Source organism: Dipodomys spectabilis, unplaced genomic scaffold (genome assembly GCF_019054845.1).
Source record: "Dipodomys spectabilis isolate Male_0828 unplaced genomic scaffold, ASM1905484v1 ptg000043l, whole genome shotgun sequence".
In the NCBI taxonomy this organism is placed as follows: Eukaryota; Metazoa; Chordata; class Mammalia; order Rodentia; family Heteromyidae; genus Dipodomys; species Dipodomys spectabilis.
Genome location: NW_024870720.1, coordinates 5,281,778 through 5,297,870, shown reverse-complemented (window position 1 = coordinate 5,297,870; position 16,093 = coordinate 5,281,778). Strand labels below are relative to the sequence as shown.

Sequence of the window (16,093 nt, the reverse complement as noted above, 5' to 3'; positions counted from 1 at the left end):
TTTATTACTTGGGGGAAATTATTCACTAGGAATTAGTAGGCTACACTGATTCAAAAAAAATAAGCAGTTTTTGTGGGTATTTTTTGTCCTCAAAATGAAGTTGCAGTAGTTTGGAAATCCAGTTACAGTACCTGCTGTGGCCAGCAGATGCCTGCAAACACCATGAAATCCTTCTGACCAGATAGTTTTAAAGATTGCTGGCTGCTGCTGTTTGCAGCTATCTTACTCTGGCCAAGTAAGACTGTGTTAGAATCTGTCTTTTAATTCCAGACGAAGAGAAAATTAAATAGGCATTTCTCCTAATAGAAAAAGATATTTAATAGATTTCTTTCGGGGGTATAAAAGCAATGTATCTGTATGTCATTTTAAAAATTAAGATTGAAATCATTAATGAGAACCAGTTGTAAATACTGTGTCTTTTGTTTTGTTTTGTTTTGTCGGTCATGGGGCTTGAACTCTGGGCCTGAGTGTTGTCCTTCAGCTCTTCAGCTCAAGGCTACTGCTCTACCACTTGAGCCACAGTGCTACTTCTGGTTTTCTGGTGGTTTATTGGAGATAAGAGTTTCATGGACTTTCCTGCCCGGGCTGGCTTTGAACCGCAATCCTTAGACCTCAGGCCTCCTGAGTAGCTAGGATTACAGGTGTGAGCCACTGGTGCCTGGCTTCATATTTTTTTTTTTTTTTTGGATAAGATCAGAACAATTTCATTTTAATGTGCTGTTATCTTTTTCTCTAACCAATATAGGAGATGTATTCAAAGGGAATAATTCCCATCTCTGCTGTATCTGCAGTACGAGCTCAAGGAGACAATAAATTTGAAGTTGTTACAACACAAAGAACTTTTGTTTTCAGAGCAGAAAAAGAAGGTAAGATTATTTCTTTTCCTTATAAAAATATCATCATTAATATCTCATGAGATTAATATGTCAGGTAAAAATAGAAATGTGAAGAAGCTAAATATATCAGAATAATTTGCATTTTAAAGTTAATTTTGAATGCATTATTGTTAGACCTGAATAAATTGAATTGCTATTTCTTGTCTGATCACTATTCTTTATGCAAAACATATGTAGTGAGGAGCTAAGTGAGTCCTAAGCTATGTGAGTCCTAAGTTATAGTTTTACAGTAGTGAAAATCTGTAGCCTGAATTTCAGAATCCTATTCAGATGCTTAACTGACATCTCAACAGGTGTGTTTAATCGCATCTTAAACATCAGATGTCCAAATGGTTATTTCCATGCACTCCACCAAATCTACTTTTCCTTCCTCACAACAAACGGAAGCTCCAGGTGCTTAGGCTGTGAGCTGGTTCTTGTTTTTAAATATTTCTGTCTTTTCATGTTTCACATCCAATCAATCTTGTCAGTTGACTCAGAAAATATGCCCAGATGCTGTCCAGTTCTCAGCATCTTCTCTGCTGACCCTATGCTACAAGCAATCACTCCTGTCTGAATTCTGTTCATCACCACCCTTTGATTGACTACAGTCATGCTGTCAGTACACCTGTCATAATAATCATTCTGCAAGAAAGATGCCAGTCCATTTCAGAGGTTCCACTCTTTCCATCTATTTTTATTTTACTTTAAAATTTTTTTATTATATATAGTTATTGTAAAGATGATGTGCAGAGGGGTTACAGTTCCTAAGCCAGGTAATTAGTACATTTGTTCTTGAACTGTATCTCCCCTTCCTTTCTCCCAGTTTTCCCCTCCTGTCTCCACTCATAGTTCATTTTCCATTCCACAAAGTGTCTAGTGAGTACCACTGCTGTATTTGTTCACCCTTTGTCCCACCTTTCCTGTGTCTCCCCTTACCCTCCCCCAAACATATAAACTTACAAACAAGACAGATAGATTTTCAAACAAAGGTAAAGAAAACAGAAACAGCATCAAAGAAAAAAAGAATGCCTCGTTTCCATTTCTTGGAATTCATTCAATAACTATTATTTTATGTTATCATATGCACATGGCAATTGAGCCTTTGTGATTCCCCTCCTAAGAAAATCCTCCTTTAGTGAACTCGGGGCCTGGGTGCTGTCCTTGAGCAAGGCTAGTGCTCCAAGAGTTGAGCCACAGCTTCACTTCCCAGTCTTAACATCTAGATGCTTATGCACTGAAGACCTGAGGCAGTTTTGTTGCTTAGTTAGATTCTCTCACTTCCCTTGGCCAAGATATTTCACCAAATTAACAATTATTCTGAATGATTTATTACTGTTTTTATGAAAATGCATCATACATATTCAGAACTGTTTTTTTTTGGGGGGGGGTCCGATCATGGGGCCTGAACTCTGGGCGTGGGCACTGTCCCTCAGCTCTTCAGCTCAAGGTTAGCACTCTATCACTTGAGCCACAGCGCCACTTCTGGTTTTTTTCTTTTTGCTTATGTGGTGCTGAGGAATCGAACCCAAGGGCCTGATGCATGCAAGGCAAGTGCTCTACCACTAAGCCACCTTCCCAGCCTCCCGCAGAACTGTTCTAATATACTGATTCTGTGAGTTCTTTTGTATTCAGTGTCAATTGTCTTACTCTTTAACATGTGTGCTTCCTGTCAATTGTCTTTATCTTAAATATCGTAATCATGTTTCTTCCTTGTTAATCATTCTTGTAGTAAAAAAAAATGGAATTCTTTAAATAGGAAGTGCAGATCCTCTAGCAACATTTTCTATTATTTCCTTGTGAGTTCAAAACTATGTATATTCATCTAAGTTAGCTCCTCAGTGCAGATGTTGGCTTTTCCTGTCTTTATTCTTGTGTTGTCCTTGCTCAAGATCCTGATCTGATTTTCCCTCTCCTACACTCCATTTTTTTCTTTTGTATTGCTACTCATTTTAGAGACATCACAAATGCTTCTCCCAAAACCTTTCTCTATGGTGTCAAAAACACTATATGTACAAGTTCATACATTGGATAGTTCTAAATGGTCCAGTTTTAATACTGGTTGCTATATGTCCTTCAGCAAATCACTTACCTCAGTGATTTGCTGAGTGACTCATATATTATTTGATAGTATTCATATGACAATTGTACTCTTCCATGCCTAGTTATGTGTCCACATCTACCTTAATAGTGTCGATTGCTTAGGGAAGACATTGATTTCTTATGCTACCTAACTCCAGTGTACTGTACATAACTGAAGGTCTCTTAGCATTTGTTGGAGTGGTAGTACCAAGTTTTAATTTACTATTTGGGATATGTAGTTGCTGTGAGAGTGGAAAAGAAGACAGAATATCAAGGAAGGTCTATGACTTTCTGTGTTTTTGAGTGACTGAATTGCCATAGACAGTCTATTAATTGTTGAACAGCAAGACTATTTTCATGTATTACAAAGAGTGTATACATCACTTTTGCACAGCTGTGACTAAATACTTGACAAAAACAAAGTAGGTAAGATTAATTAATTAATTTAGAGAAGTTTCATTGCATGGCCACTTGGCCCCCATGGTAGGTAGAGAAGTTCTTTTTACTGCCTTGCTAAAACAGAGTGGGGGGAGGGAAGGACAAAGAAACAGAAAGAGAAAGAGAGAAAGAGGGAAAGGAAGAACTGTATAAACTTAGTGACATCACCTTATTTACCTGCTTCCCCAAGGTAGGTCCAAAGTTTCTTAACTTCCCAGAATAGGGCCACTAACTGGGGACCAACAATTTAATGGAGGACATGTCATGTTTGAACCATAGCAAAGGAAAATTCCATCTTATGAATCATCTAAGAGAATACTTCTTGATCTTTAACAAGAATTAATTCACCCAAAATTCTTTTTTAATGTGCAAATTCTAATTCATTAGGTCTGGAGCAGGGCCTGAGATTTTGCATTGTTTGAAAGCTCCAGAGGGAAGCCAGTGGTACTGCTTTGTGGACAAATAAGTGTTTTTAATGTTTCTGGCGGAGAATTGGGATATTAGCCCTGCCTGCAACAGCACTTAGAATGTGTTTGTGGGAAAGAATTGTGAATTATCTGTTTTAAAGCAAGCAAAGTCCTTGTTGATGTTTCTATGCTGTATAAATTAAGTATAGATTTATTGATTTTCTTCTATTTTTCAGAGGAGAGAAATGACTGGATCAGCATACTGCTCAATGCACTGAAATCACAGTCTCTTACTTCTCAGTCTCAAGCTGCTGTTGCACCTGAGAAATGTGGCTATCTTGAACTAAGGGGTTATAAAGCTAAAATTTTTACTGCATTGAGGGGAAGTAATGTGTGGCTCTGCAAAAATGAACAGGTGAGAGCACTGTACATGATGGATAAGTGTTACTCTTTGTTTATAATAACAACTGTGTTTTGGTTAGAGTTACTGTGGCTTTTATTAATAGAGTCTTGGCTTTTGCATTGAGTAATTCACTAAGTATAACAAAGAGAGTGGTTGAGTTTCCTGTTTCAGGAAAGTCTGTCAAAATTTGAGTCTGGACATGACCATTTTTAAGAAACCAAAAAAGATTAAATAGTTGAAAATAATTTTTGAAGTGTATTTCTTAGTTTAAGTAATGCAAAATTACATGGAAGAATAATTAAGAACCAATTAACCATTACAGCTGTTGAAGAAATAGGCCCAGTTCTGCACCTGTTAAGCTGCTTTTATTTTTGTGGTAGAAAATTATAGAGTGACAACAGGTAGCATATTTTCTTGAGTTTACACGATTTTATTGATTTGTTTTTTGTTTTTGAGCATATGTGTTGCTTCTGGGGAAACTGCTTTACTGAAGACAAGTGATCTCTCTATGTGTGTGCGTGTGTACGTGTGTGTGTGTGTGTGTGTGTGTGTGTGTGTGTGTGTGTGTGTGTGTGTGTGTGTACAAACTCAGATACAGGCATACATACATTCATACATTCATTCACATAGCACATATGCAAAAACAGTATTGAATTATTGGTTATTGAATTTGAGTTACATGAAATACCCAATGGGAAATTTAAGTATTTTTCAGGAGACTGATGGTGATAATAAACTTTTGCAAGTCCTATTTTCTTTATTTGATTTTATTGACTATTTTCTCTAATTATTTTTGGGCTACAATATGTAGAGAATTTTCCTTTACTTCTTTTTGGGAATGCTTTCTTCTTAGTCATTAGACCTGTTATATATTAGGTGCTTAGTAATTACTTATTTGTGCAGTTAAACTGTGTGGTTTAGATGTTTGATCTAAGACAAACTCATTTTATGATTCATTATAATGGGTTTTGGTAAGAAAAGTAAAATGTTATTTTCATAAGAAAAAAAACCAAGATTATCAACTCAAGAAAACACACAGCATTTGGGAAAAAAATTAACTAGAGATTTTTATCCAAGGCATCTTCTGAACTTTAATGTGAACTTATTCATTAAATTTTTTTGGATAAGATTTCTTAGCCAATTAACTATGGAAGGCATCATTGAGCAGTGTCAATGTGCTAATAGCATGGATAGTTAGCATATTCCTAAAAAAGAATACTGATGTACAGCTTATTAATGCGTATAGACTGAAAAGATTTTAGTCTGTGAAGGTAGGTGATTAAAACTTTCGTTATTGGAGTGCAGGTTGCAAATGAATAATTTGCATGTAGTTGTGTGGAAATTTCTGTCAAGCTGAGGTTTTAATCTTTTACTTGCAATGAGTTCTGTCGCTCATATGAACTGATCTTATTCTCTGAAAGTAAGATTGATATTCTTATTCTCTGAAAGTAAGACTGACATTTTGTGACCAGGAAATTTTTATATGAACTTATCATCAGTACTAGTAGTTGAACACACATTACATAATAATTGCCACATGTTGAGTGCCAGGTATTGTGGCAAATGGTTTGTAAATACTTCCTTTGAACCTTCCCTACAAATACATAAAGAAGATATACTCCTATGTTTTTGTATAGACAAGGAAAGTTAAGATTAGTTTTTCTAGAGATTACAGTTTATCATGCAGTATTTAACTCAAAAGCAAAACTCTAAACTTATAAAGAATCTGAATGCTAGCTTGAACTCAGGGATTGGGAGCTATCCTTGAGCTTTTTATATCCACTTGAGCTACAGTTCTACTTTTGGCATTTTTGTTGGTTAATTGAAGATAAGACTCCTACAGACTTTCCTGCCTGGACTGGCTTTGAACTGTGATCTTCAGATCAGAGCCTCCTGAATAACTAGGATTACAGGTGTAAGCCACTGGCACCTGGCTTTCCCTCCCCCACCCCCCAATTATTGTGACATAATGAATTTGTTGCCCATACAACTTTATAACATGAAGATAATAAAAGTAAAGAAATTGAACTATACCATTCTAACATAGGCATTATCTTCCGTTTCCTTTCCTTTAATATATACCTCATTTTACTAATTCACTTTGGTCTTTCCTTCAGTGACAGTAAACAGGGTTAGAGGTGGAAGGGAAGCATTATAGCATATGTTGAAAATTACTGAAGATTGGAATGGGACTGATGATTGGAATGGGAGGTTATAGTTAGGGGTTGTCACTCTAGCTCTGCCACCTAATTGGCTCAGGTAATTAAGTTTTTATCTCTGTAGATTTAAATGGTGTCATGTCAAGAAGGGATGTAGATCACTATCTTAAGGCTACTGTATAAGCTACATGCTGACGTTTTAGATTTCTGGACTTATTACAGACCAGTTGATGGAGAAGTTTGGGGAATGAGGTATTGGAATTAGCATTCATGAAAAATACCCCAGCTGGTTTTAGAGATGTGTGGGTTTTTTTTTTTTTTTTTTTGTCAGTCATGGGGCTTGAACTCTGGGCCTAGATGCTGTTGGTTTATTGTAGAAAAGAGTCTCATGGACTTTCCTGCCCAGGCTGGCTTACGAACCGAGATCCTCAGATTTCAGCCTCCTGAGCAGCTAGGATTACAGCCATGAGCCACCTGTGCCCAGCCTGAGATATGTAGTTTTAAAGCCATAGTCCATCAAATACTGATTTTTACTGACTGAACATTTGGAAACATGTACATATAAATATGTAAATGGAAAGTTAAGACATTTGTTATTAGTGGTAGAGTTGTAAGGGAATTCAGTGGTGAGAAACAGAGAAAACACATTTTGAGGGGTGGAATCAGGAGTCTTTGTTGGAGAGCTGGCTACTGCAGGTAGACTCTTGTCACAAGACCTGCAGCCCTTTGAATACACTTCACACTGTCAGAAATCTGAGCCATGAGAGCAGGAAAGGAAAGAAAGAGCAGAAGAACAATACCTACAAGCCAGATCAACCCCAGTGGAGAGCTGAAGTGGGGTGCCATGGTGGCCAGAGGAGAGCCAGGAGACAGGAAACATAGAAACACGAGACATGGCATAATGGCGCCTGAGCTGGTCTGGGCCTAAGTAAGATCAGCTCAGGGGGCAGGTTCACAAGGAGCTCAAGAGTTCATGACCCAAAACTGGCAGGTCCAGTAACCCATTGTCCCCACCCCTACGTCTAAGAATTCAGGCACATCCATCACCTGGGAGGTGGGACTTTCTTGCCACTACCACAAAGAGAAGATGGCATCAGTTAAACCCAGTTAAACCCCATCATCCACTATGTGGCCAACATGGCATAGGTCAGTCCAGCATCCCCACTTCTGTAGTTCATTGACTATTTCGTACCCGAAAGGTGCATAATTTGAAACTGTAACTGGGTTGTTTTGTTTTCTTGCTAAAACTCTCAGTAATTTTTATGTTTTTCTTCTCAGTTTTGTCTTAGCTGTTTAATATTTTTGTCAACATAGATTTTTTAGTGTAGGAGTAGGCTTTTTTATTTTTTGGAGAGATTTTTAAAAGCTCCATTTGCAAAGTCAGATTCAAGAAAACGTGTAAATGAAATGAGATTTTTTTAATTTCCTATTTAAAAAAAATCCAGTTTTAACTCTGTGTGGCTGGAAATGTATGCTGTTCTTAAAGATTATTGTTCATCATTTCTAGAGCTTTTCATCTGTGCCAGCTGATGTTTTTAAGATGTGAACCATTCCTATAAACATATTTTCTGTAATTGTTTTCTTCTGGATTTCTCTTAATACTTAAGAAAGAATGAAGTTAACAGGTCAATGATTATAGTTCTTGCTTTTACATTTTCTTTTGAAAATGTAAAGGATAGCATGTCTACATGTGTCCTGGCTGGCATTTCATTGACTGTTCTTAATTCCTTGAGTAATCTCGACAAACTGCATTTAATATAGATTTTTGGTTTTTCCTAGTTCCCTTCAAAGATTCACGTTTTTCATCACTTTTATTCCTTTTCCTTCATTAATGTTTGTGGGTAGCTGTTGGCTGCATTGGAGAAATACTTGAAGGAATATTTTATGAGGAATTGACATGGAGACAAATTTACTTCCTTTTTTCTATATAGACTTTCCTATGAAAATGTAAAAGTATTTGTTATGGACTAACACTATTTCTTTTTACCCAATTACACTGTTGCAAAACAGTGTTGTCCTTCCACATAAATTAAATGTTATCCTTTATATAATTAGTACCATCTCAAACTCTACCTGAATCATTTTTATACCTTTTCTTCTAGTTCTTATCCCTGTGTATATCCTTTTGTGCTTAAAATGTGTTGTTATGACAATTTCTCTACATTATTCCTTCAACTATATATAAAATCAGTGAAGGAATTGCCTTTCTGTGGGTTATAGTCTGATCTTGGGTTTATTCATTCATTTAGCAAATGGTTAGTAGGCACCTTCTCATTTCTAGTGTCTAGGCACTAAAGGCAACTGATACCCTACTTGCCGACTTGAGGCAAGTGGAACCTCACTTTCTTCTGATGAAAGTAGTATAGGACTATGAGCTTTCTGAACCCTTCCTTTTTGATTTTTGGCATGAATTCATATCACCTTTTCCTAGGACTTGTTTACAAGCAAGATACTTTTATCTATGTGATAGGGATCAGTTACAGTACATTTTAACCTTAAAAACAGAGCTATAATTTTATATTCTCCAAGTAATTGAGTATGTATGTATTTTATTTATTGTTAAGCCCTCATGAATTCCAAGTGAATCTGGTAGTCTGTAAACATAGAGTGATCTTAATGAATTACTGGAAATTTACAACTTCTCTTTTTTAAACTGGAGAGCTTACTAAATATGTTTTTAAACATTTTTTTCACAGTGATTTGTTTCTCTATTCTTATTTCATTAATGTGTGTGAGTGTGTGTGTGTCTGTGTGTGTGCGTGCGCACACATGCATATGAATGTGTGCAGGTGTGTGCATGTATCCTGACTTGATACTTAGGGCTATGTCTTTCACTTGGCTTGCTCACTGCTGGTGCTTCAGCCCAGCTTTTTGTTGGGTACTTGTAGATAAGAGTATTTTGGACTGGTTTTGAACTAGAATCCTCAGATCTCAAGCTCTCCAGTAGCTTGGATTATAGGCACGAGCCACTGGCCTCTGGATCCATTTCTTACTGGACTTTGACTTTCTTGCCAACTACCTTAAGCTGTTTATAATCTTTATGTCATTTTTTTTGCAAGTGTTTTTCTAATTAGATTTTGGTCCTTCCATATAATTGTTAATTTTCATTGGGTAGAAATTTTGTTGATTTAATTGAATTATTTTTAAGTAGTTCAGAACTTACAGTTTTTCTGTACTCTGGAACAATAATTACATTTAAACTCATTTATCTTGATCTAGATACAGTATGTAAGCCTGTATTTTTAAACTTTTAAGTGAGGTAATCAAATATGAACGTACTTTGTAATATCTACATATGAATATAACTATATAGTTATAGTTATATACATGGTATCGCTGTTGGTTGAAATTTCTGCAGACGGATATGAGGTACATGTAAGCGAATTGTTTCAGTTTCTATTTGTTATGCTTCCCTTGACAGCCTGTCTCCCATCTTTTCCTGATGAGTTTTAAAAATATCTTGTTAGTATTAGTGAATTCATTTCCACCAGATGTCTTGCTTGGTGGATTTGGGTATCCATTTGATGATAATTGTGGCATTGAGGTTTTAACTACATAAACTCACTTGATTGAGCATTCCCAAATCAGGGTGTAACAAGAGAGTCATCACCCCCCTCCCCCCTTTTCCCCAACATAACATTCCCTGGTGTTCTGGCATGGGAAAGCAGCTCTAATAGAATTTAAATAGGCCCCATAGGGCTGTGGGTTGTGTGGCACAGAAAGAAGCCTCAGGATGTAGGTGGTGGCCTCACACTCTCAGTTCTGTATCTGGCCAAGCTCTGCATCTGGTGTTTCCCAGGAATGTGGTGCCAATGTCATACAATGCCACATCTGTTTTCAACAAATGTTGAAGCACTGAGTTCTTAAATTCCTGGCAGAAAAACCTAGCATCCAGTATTTCCAAAAATAAGTTTGAGATTTTAGCAGATTTGGGGGTTAACAAGCTCTCTTCATTTTTCTGTTTAGGAATCTAAGTTTTCCTTCTGCTCTTTCAACTGTGTAGTTCTCAAGTGTAGTTTTAGCCATGTTCTGTTGGTATGAATTCTGTTAATAAATGATTTTAGTACTTAGTAAATATTTACTGTGATTTCTATCTGAATCTTCAGTGTTTGGAATTATTGGCAATTTCCATTTCATTTGTAATCACACATATTCTGTGATTACAAATGAAATCGAAATATTTTCCATTGATGATGAATTCTAAATTTATAGTCTAAAAATGGAAGGGTTGTCACGCCCTTGTATTAAATTTTATAAGAAGGTCAGTATATAGGTTATTACTCTCTTTTCATCAGTGAGAGATTGAGGTCAGGATAAAACAAATAACCTGCCAGTAGTCAGGTAGCTAGGAAGTGGCTCTGCTAGTATTCCCGTAGGTCTGGCTCTCAGGGCCCAATTGAACATCACTGTGATTGCTGTGGCCGACCTGTTAAACCATGCCAGGGGGGTTTTGCTAATTTTGAGATTCATGCTTTTTGTGAATCCTACATTCTGTCTCAGAAAATTAGATGTAAAGTATTTCTTACACTACATCCTCATTAGTTCTTTATACTTTTTAGAATTACATAATCCTCCTAACTGAATATATGTGCTACTTTTTAAAAAAAATCCATTTAATAGTGTTTAAGAGGTTGAGAGTTGGGCTCATCCTTGCTTATTTTTCAAAATGAGAATAGAGCTTACAATTCAATTGTTAATTACTGGTGTTACTTATTTTTAATTTTCCTGACCATTTTACAGTGACATTTCATTCTGTCTTTTAAAAAATATGTCAGTGGTTACTTTGGGTCATGTCTTTTCTTATAATTAGCTTTTGATAGGTAATATGTTCAGTTGACTCCATCTTCAAGAGGTAGAAAAAAACAGTATCAGTAACAATAGATACTCTCACCTATGTGTACTCATTGTGTGCCAGGCATTTCTACTACACTTCCTTATTTTGTGAACAGTGACCTAAAGGAAATGAGATACACCTAATATTAAACTATTCCGAGTTTTGTTCTTTGAGTAGTACAACATCCTTTGGTGAAGGCTTCTTTAGTTTAGGTGTGTTGCATTCCGTACTAACCCTAAAACTAGACATTTTCTTTCAACGTATATATTTATCTTATACTTTTATGCAAAATTTCTAGCATTCTCCAGATGCTCATTAAGGAACAAATATTGCTTTTTCCAGGGCTAATTTTCCCATTTAAAATGGTAATATCTATTCTGCTTGCTTCACCAAAATACTCAGAAAAAAATGAGTTTATAAATATTTGTGTAGCCCACCACACAAATTGATATTAAAATAATTATAGAGTCTACTGAGAATGTTTTTAAAGTTTCTGCATCTTGATATAGGATCTGGCACCTAAGATAGTTAGCATCCTTATAGTCCATTGTGTTCTGGACCTGCTTACATTTAACCAGTAATCTCCATGACTTCAAATAGAAATTCTATTGGAAGCTTTTACTTTTCACCCCTCAGAAAGCAGAGTGAACTGTTTACGTCTTGGTTTTTAAATATTCCAGACTCATACTGTCTAAATTCTAAAACTAGTTTTGCTGTCTGATTCAGTGTTTGTCAGCACTGGCTGCAGATGAGATACTTGAGTTGTAGTTTTGTTTTTCTAAATTGAAGATTCTTAGGCTCTACTCTTGAGTTCATGGAATCAAATCTCAGAACAAGAAATGGCAATAGATAATTTCAGTAAGCATGTAGGCATGAAATACTCTGAATATGTTCTAAATTATCTAAAAAAAATGGCCAAACCTTACAAAAATATTTTAGTAGAAAATGCAGGTCTTTCCTATTTAAGAGTTCTCAAGTGTGTTGACAGTTATTTTGTTACTCTGGTGGATATTTTACAATCAATTTGTGCTGGTGAACCATGTGGATACTCTAATTACTCAGAACCATATGACTGTGGAAAGCAGCTGATACACTGTTTACAACTTTCCCATCTACAAAATCATCTTGGTGTTACGTGGGAGGAATTTGGAGTGTTGAGCAGACCTTCATTGTATTAGAAATTACAGCTTTTGATGTAGACATTTTCATACCTTGTTTGTTAGAGATGAGGGACCGTCTGGTTAGGTAAGAGCGTGATGAGGCTCATCAGTTTCCATCAAAGTTTGTCACTTTCACCATCTGCTGGTCTGCTGGTTAGAGTATTATATGTCTCTACCCTTAGTAACATGCAGTATATGCAGGTCAGGCCTCCACTGGAGAATATAATCTGGAATGGTTTGATATTTAGCTCTTGTCAAGGCTCATTATGGAAAACTCTAAGAAAGACATTCAGCTTGAACATGGGGCTTGAACTCTGGGCCTGGGCCTTGGTGCTGTCCCTCAGCTCTTCAGCTCAAGGCAAGCGCTCTACCACTTGAGCCAAAGCGTCACTTCTGGTTTTCTGGTGGTTTATTGGAGATAAGAGTCTCACAGACTTTCCTGCTTGGGCTGGCTTTGAACTGTGATCCTCAGATCTCAGCCTCCTTAGTATTTAGGATTACAGGGGTTAGCCACCAGCACCCGGCCATAAATAGACTATTATATTAAAGAGCAGATGGTTCCTTTATCAATGTGAGCCATCAGCAAACTGTTTTAAAAATAACCCATTTTGTTACTCCTCCTTTGACTTCTCATTTACAAAAGGGTTTAAATTCTGAGTCACAGACATTGTGAATTTATCCAACAATTGAATTATCCAGTCAGGAGAATTAGTATGGATAATTAGAAAACTTGTTTTTTAATTTAACTGGTACAACTCTGTCATGATATGCTATAATTATTAAAATGTGGCTCATTGGAAAACTTCATTTCCCATCCACTCAGCATATATCAATGGCACAGTCTTACATTCAGGGAGACAACTCTGTGAAGTGGATCTACACCACCCTTTTTCTCATTGTTTTCCCAAACTCAGTATTTCTCTGCATCCTGCTTCTCATTCTTAAATTCTGCCCTTTTCCCTAATTAAATCAGCCATTTGTTCTTTCATCAGAAAAAAATGTAATAAAATGTAATATTCAATTGATGATTTGTTTTCTAAATTAATCATTTCCTTATTCCAATGGCAAAATCTGCATATTGAGTAATAATGAGAATAGTAGTAAGATAATGAGTACATTTCTTGTCACACAGTTACTCGTCCTTTGTTTTTCTATTATCCCTTCCCTCACCTACTTCCCTAACTCTCCTGAATCTTTTTTTTTTTTTTTTTTTTTGTGGGTCATAGGGCTTGAACTCTGGGCCTGGGTTCTGTCCCTCAGCTCTTCAGCTCAAGGCTAGTGCTCTACCACTTGAGCCACAGCGCCATTTCCATCCCCAACCCCTCTGTACAGCATCTTTACAATAAATAAATAAAATAAATAAAAAGGAATAGTGGTAAGAAGTACCCTTTTTCAGCTTGTGACTGGAAACTCTGAATATTCCTAAATATATGGGGAAATTCCTTGTAAAATTGTTTGATTCTTCTTTTGTTGATGCATTAGCATTAAGCCTACATTCCAAAGGGAAGCTTGAAAGATAAGGATTTGGTTAACTAGTGTCTACGGTATAGAGTAGATGGTACAGGGCTCTCCCTATTTTATTTTTCCAAACTCTGGCATTTTCAGGACACAAGAATTTGTCCTCAGGGGTCTTGTCTCAAGGATGCTTATGCTCTGAAATAGCTTCTGTGTTTCTAGATGTCATTTCCCCAAAACAATGAAAAGCAAGGAGTGGTTTCTGCCCGCCCCTCATGTTCACTACAGTTATTTATATTGATTGTATTGATCACAAACAGGACACATGGCCTCTCGTAGCTGAAAGAGAGATGGGAAAACAGTACTTTGACTTTTCACCCAGGTGGAAGGTACCACAGAATGGGCTGCTTTCTAAATAGTCTTTGCTCTATGTCCTTTTAGAAAATGTACTAGTTCTTTTTGTATTTGTTCTTCAGTGGTAGGTGTTTTTTTTTTTCCCTCCATAATTCAATTTGGAAAGTCAGAGTACATCCAATGTGAATTTATAAAAATAATTCCTTTTTGGAAGTACAGATTGTATTTTATAAAGTATTGAGATTATTTATTTGATAAGTCTAGTTCCAAAGCACATATGAGCTAATAGGAGTTTGTGTGTGTGCGTGTGCGTGTGTGTGTGTGTGTACTGGAGTTAGGGCTTGAACTCAGGGTTTTTCCCTTTTGCTTGGCTTTTTAGCTCAAAGGCAAGGACTCTGCCATTTGATTCACATATCTAGTTCTGGCTTTCTGCTGATTTATCTAGAGGCATTATCTGCATGGACTAACTTACAGCCTGATCCTCAGATCTTAGCCTCCTGAGTGGCTAGGATTACAAGGAAGAGCCACCAGCGCCAGGCTTACACAAACATAGTGTTTTATATTGAAGTGTCTTTTGTAGCCTTCTGAATAGTTTGTAATGTTCATAAGACAAGGTGAAATCAGTAGCTATAGCTGTTGAACAAATTATAGTTTCATAGCAAAGTAGCATTAGAGGAGCTTCTTAGGAGACCAATTGAAAGAAAAGTGAGAAAGTATTGAAATGAGATGAAACGGTATTCTTCACAAAATAAGTAATATCTTTGAGAGTAAATGAAGAGAAAAATAAGGTGTCATAGTCAAAATAACTCAATACAGTAAAGCAGTTCAGCTTTAGTTTCTTTCCACCATATACAACTAAGGGCACTTGGTTGGCAACTTAATCTTTTTGAGCCTCAGTATCCCTATCTTTTCATTTAAATTATAATTATGTTGATTTAACATTATCAGTTAGTCCTCCCCTCTAAGAAAATGCTTGGCACATCCAAGGCTTTTAATTTTTACTTTATTTAGCTGAACTGATAAAGGTGAATATGTGACCGCTGTCTAAAGCAAGGCCTTTCTCATATCTTTTACCTTACTGACTTATCTTCGAGGTAAGAGAAATTGTATCTATCAGTACTTGAACTGTCAACCTTAGAATCTCACTTGGAAGTGAACTTTGCGACAAACCAGTTTTGATCCATTTTTAAATTGGATTTGTTTAATACCATAAAGATATGTTTAGTAAAATATTCAAAAAGTATTTTCAAATTTCAGTGATGTTTGTTTCTTAATCTTTTTTTTAATGTTTTTCTCCAAACTAGGATTTTAAGTGTGGACTTGGTATTACTGTAATTCCCATGAATGTTGCCAACGTAAAGCAAGTAGACAGAACTGTGAAACAATCTTTTGAAATAATCACTCCCTACAGGAGTTTCAGGTAAGCGCATTTCAAACGTGTGTGTGTATGTGTATGTAGGTTCTGGGTCTTGACTCAGTCCTTGAGTGCTGTTCTGAGGTTGTCTTGTTTTGTTTTGTTTTGTTCTTTCTCAAAGTTAGTGCTCTACAACTTGAGCCATAGCTCCACTACTGCACTTGGAGATTTTTTGCAGTTAATTGAAAATAAGAATCTTACAAAGTTTTGTGCACTGACTCGCATCCAACTGTGATCCTCAGATCTCAGCCTCCTAAGTGGAAAGGATTGTAGTCATGAGATACCAGTACCTGGCTTTTTTATATATTTGTTCCAGTACAACTGCAAGAAAGCTTGAGCAAACTGTCTCTATAATGCTAGTGGTGATTTTATCCCTTAGAGGGCATTAATTAATTATTTTTTTTTATTATTTTGCCTGTCCTGGGGCTTGAATTCAGGATCCTGAGCCATTTTGTGCTCAAGGCTTACTCTCTACTACTTGAGCTACAGTACCATTTCCGGCTTTTTTGAGG

General features: G+C 36.4%; 1 protein-coding gene across 2 annotated transcripts in view; it reads left to right on the top strand.

Annotated features, from left to right (window-relative positions):
* Positions 1-16,093, top strand: part of Arap2 (ArfGAP with RhoGAP domain, ankyrin repeat and PH domain 2) — a 138,664-nt gene that overhangs the window by 34,748 nt on the left and 87,823 nt on the right. For both annotated transcript variants that reach the window (XM_042678252.1, XM_042678251.1), the window contains exons 7-9: positions 746-866; positions 4,039-4,217; positions 15,472-15,587. In XM_042678252.1, coding sequence (XP_042534186.1) covers positions 746-866; positions 4,039-4,217; positions 15,472-15,587 — 416 coding nt within the window. The remainder of the gene's footprint in view (positions 1-745; positions 867-4,038; positions 4,218-15,471; positions 15,588-16,093) is intronic.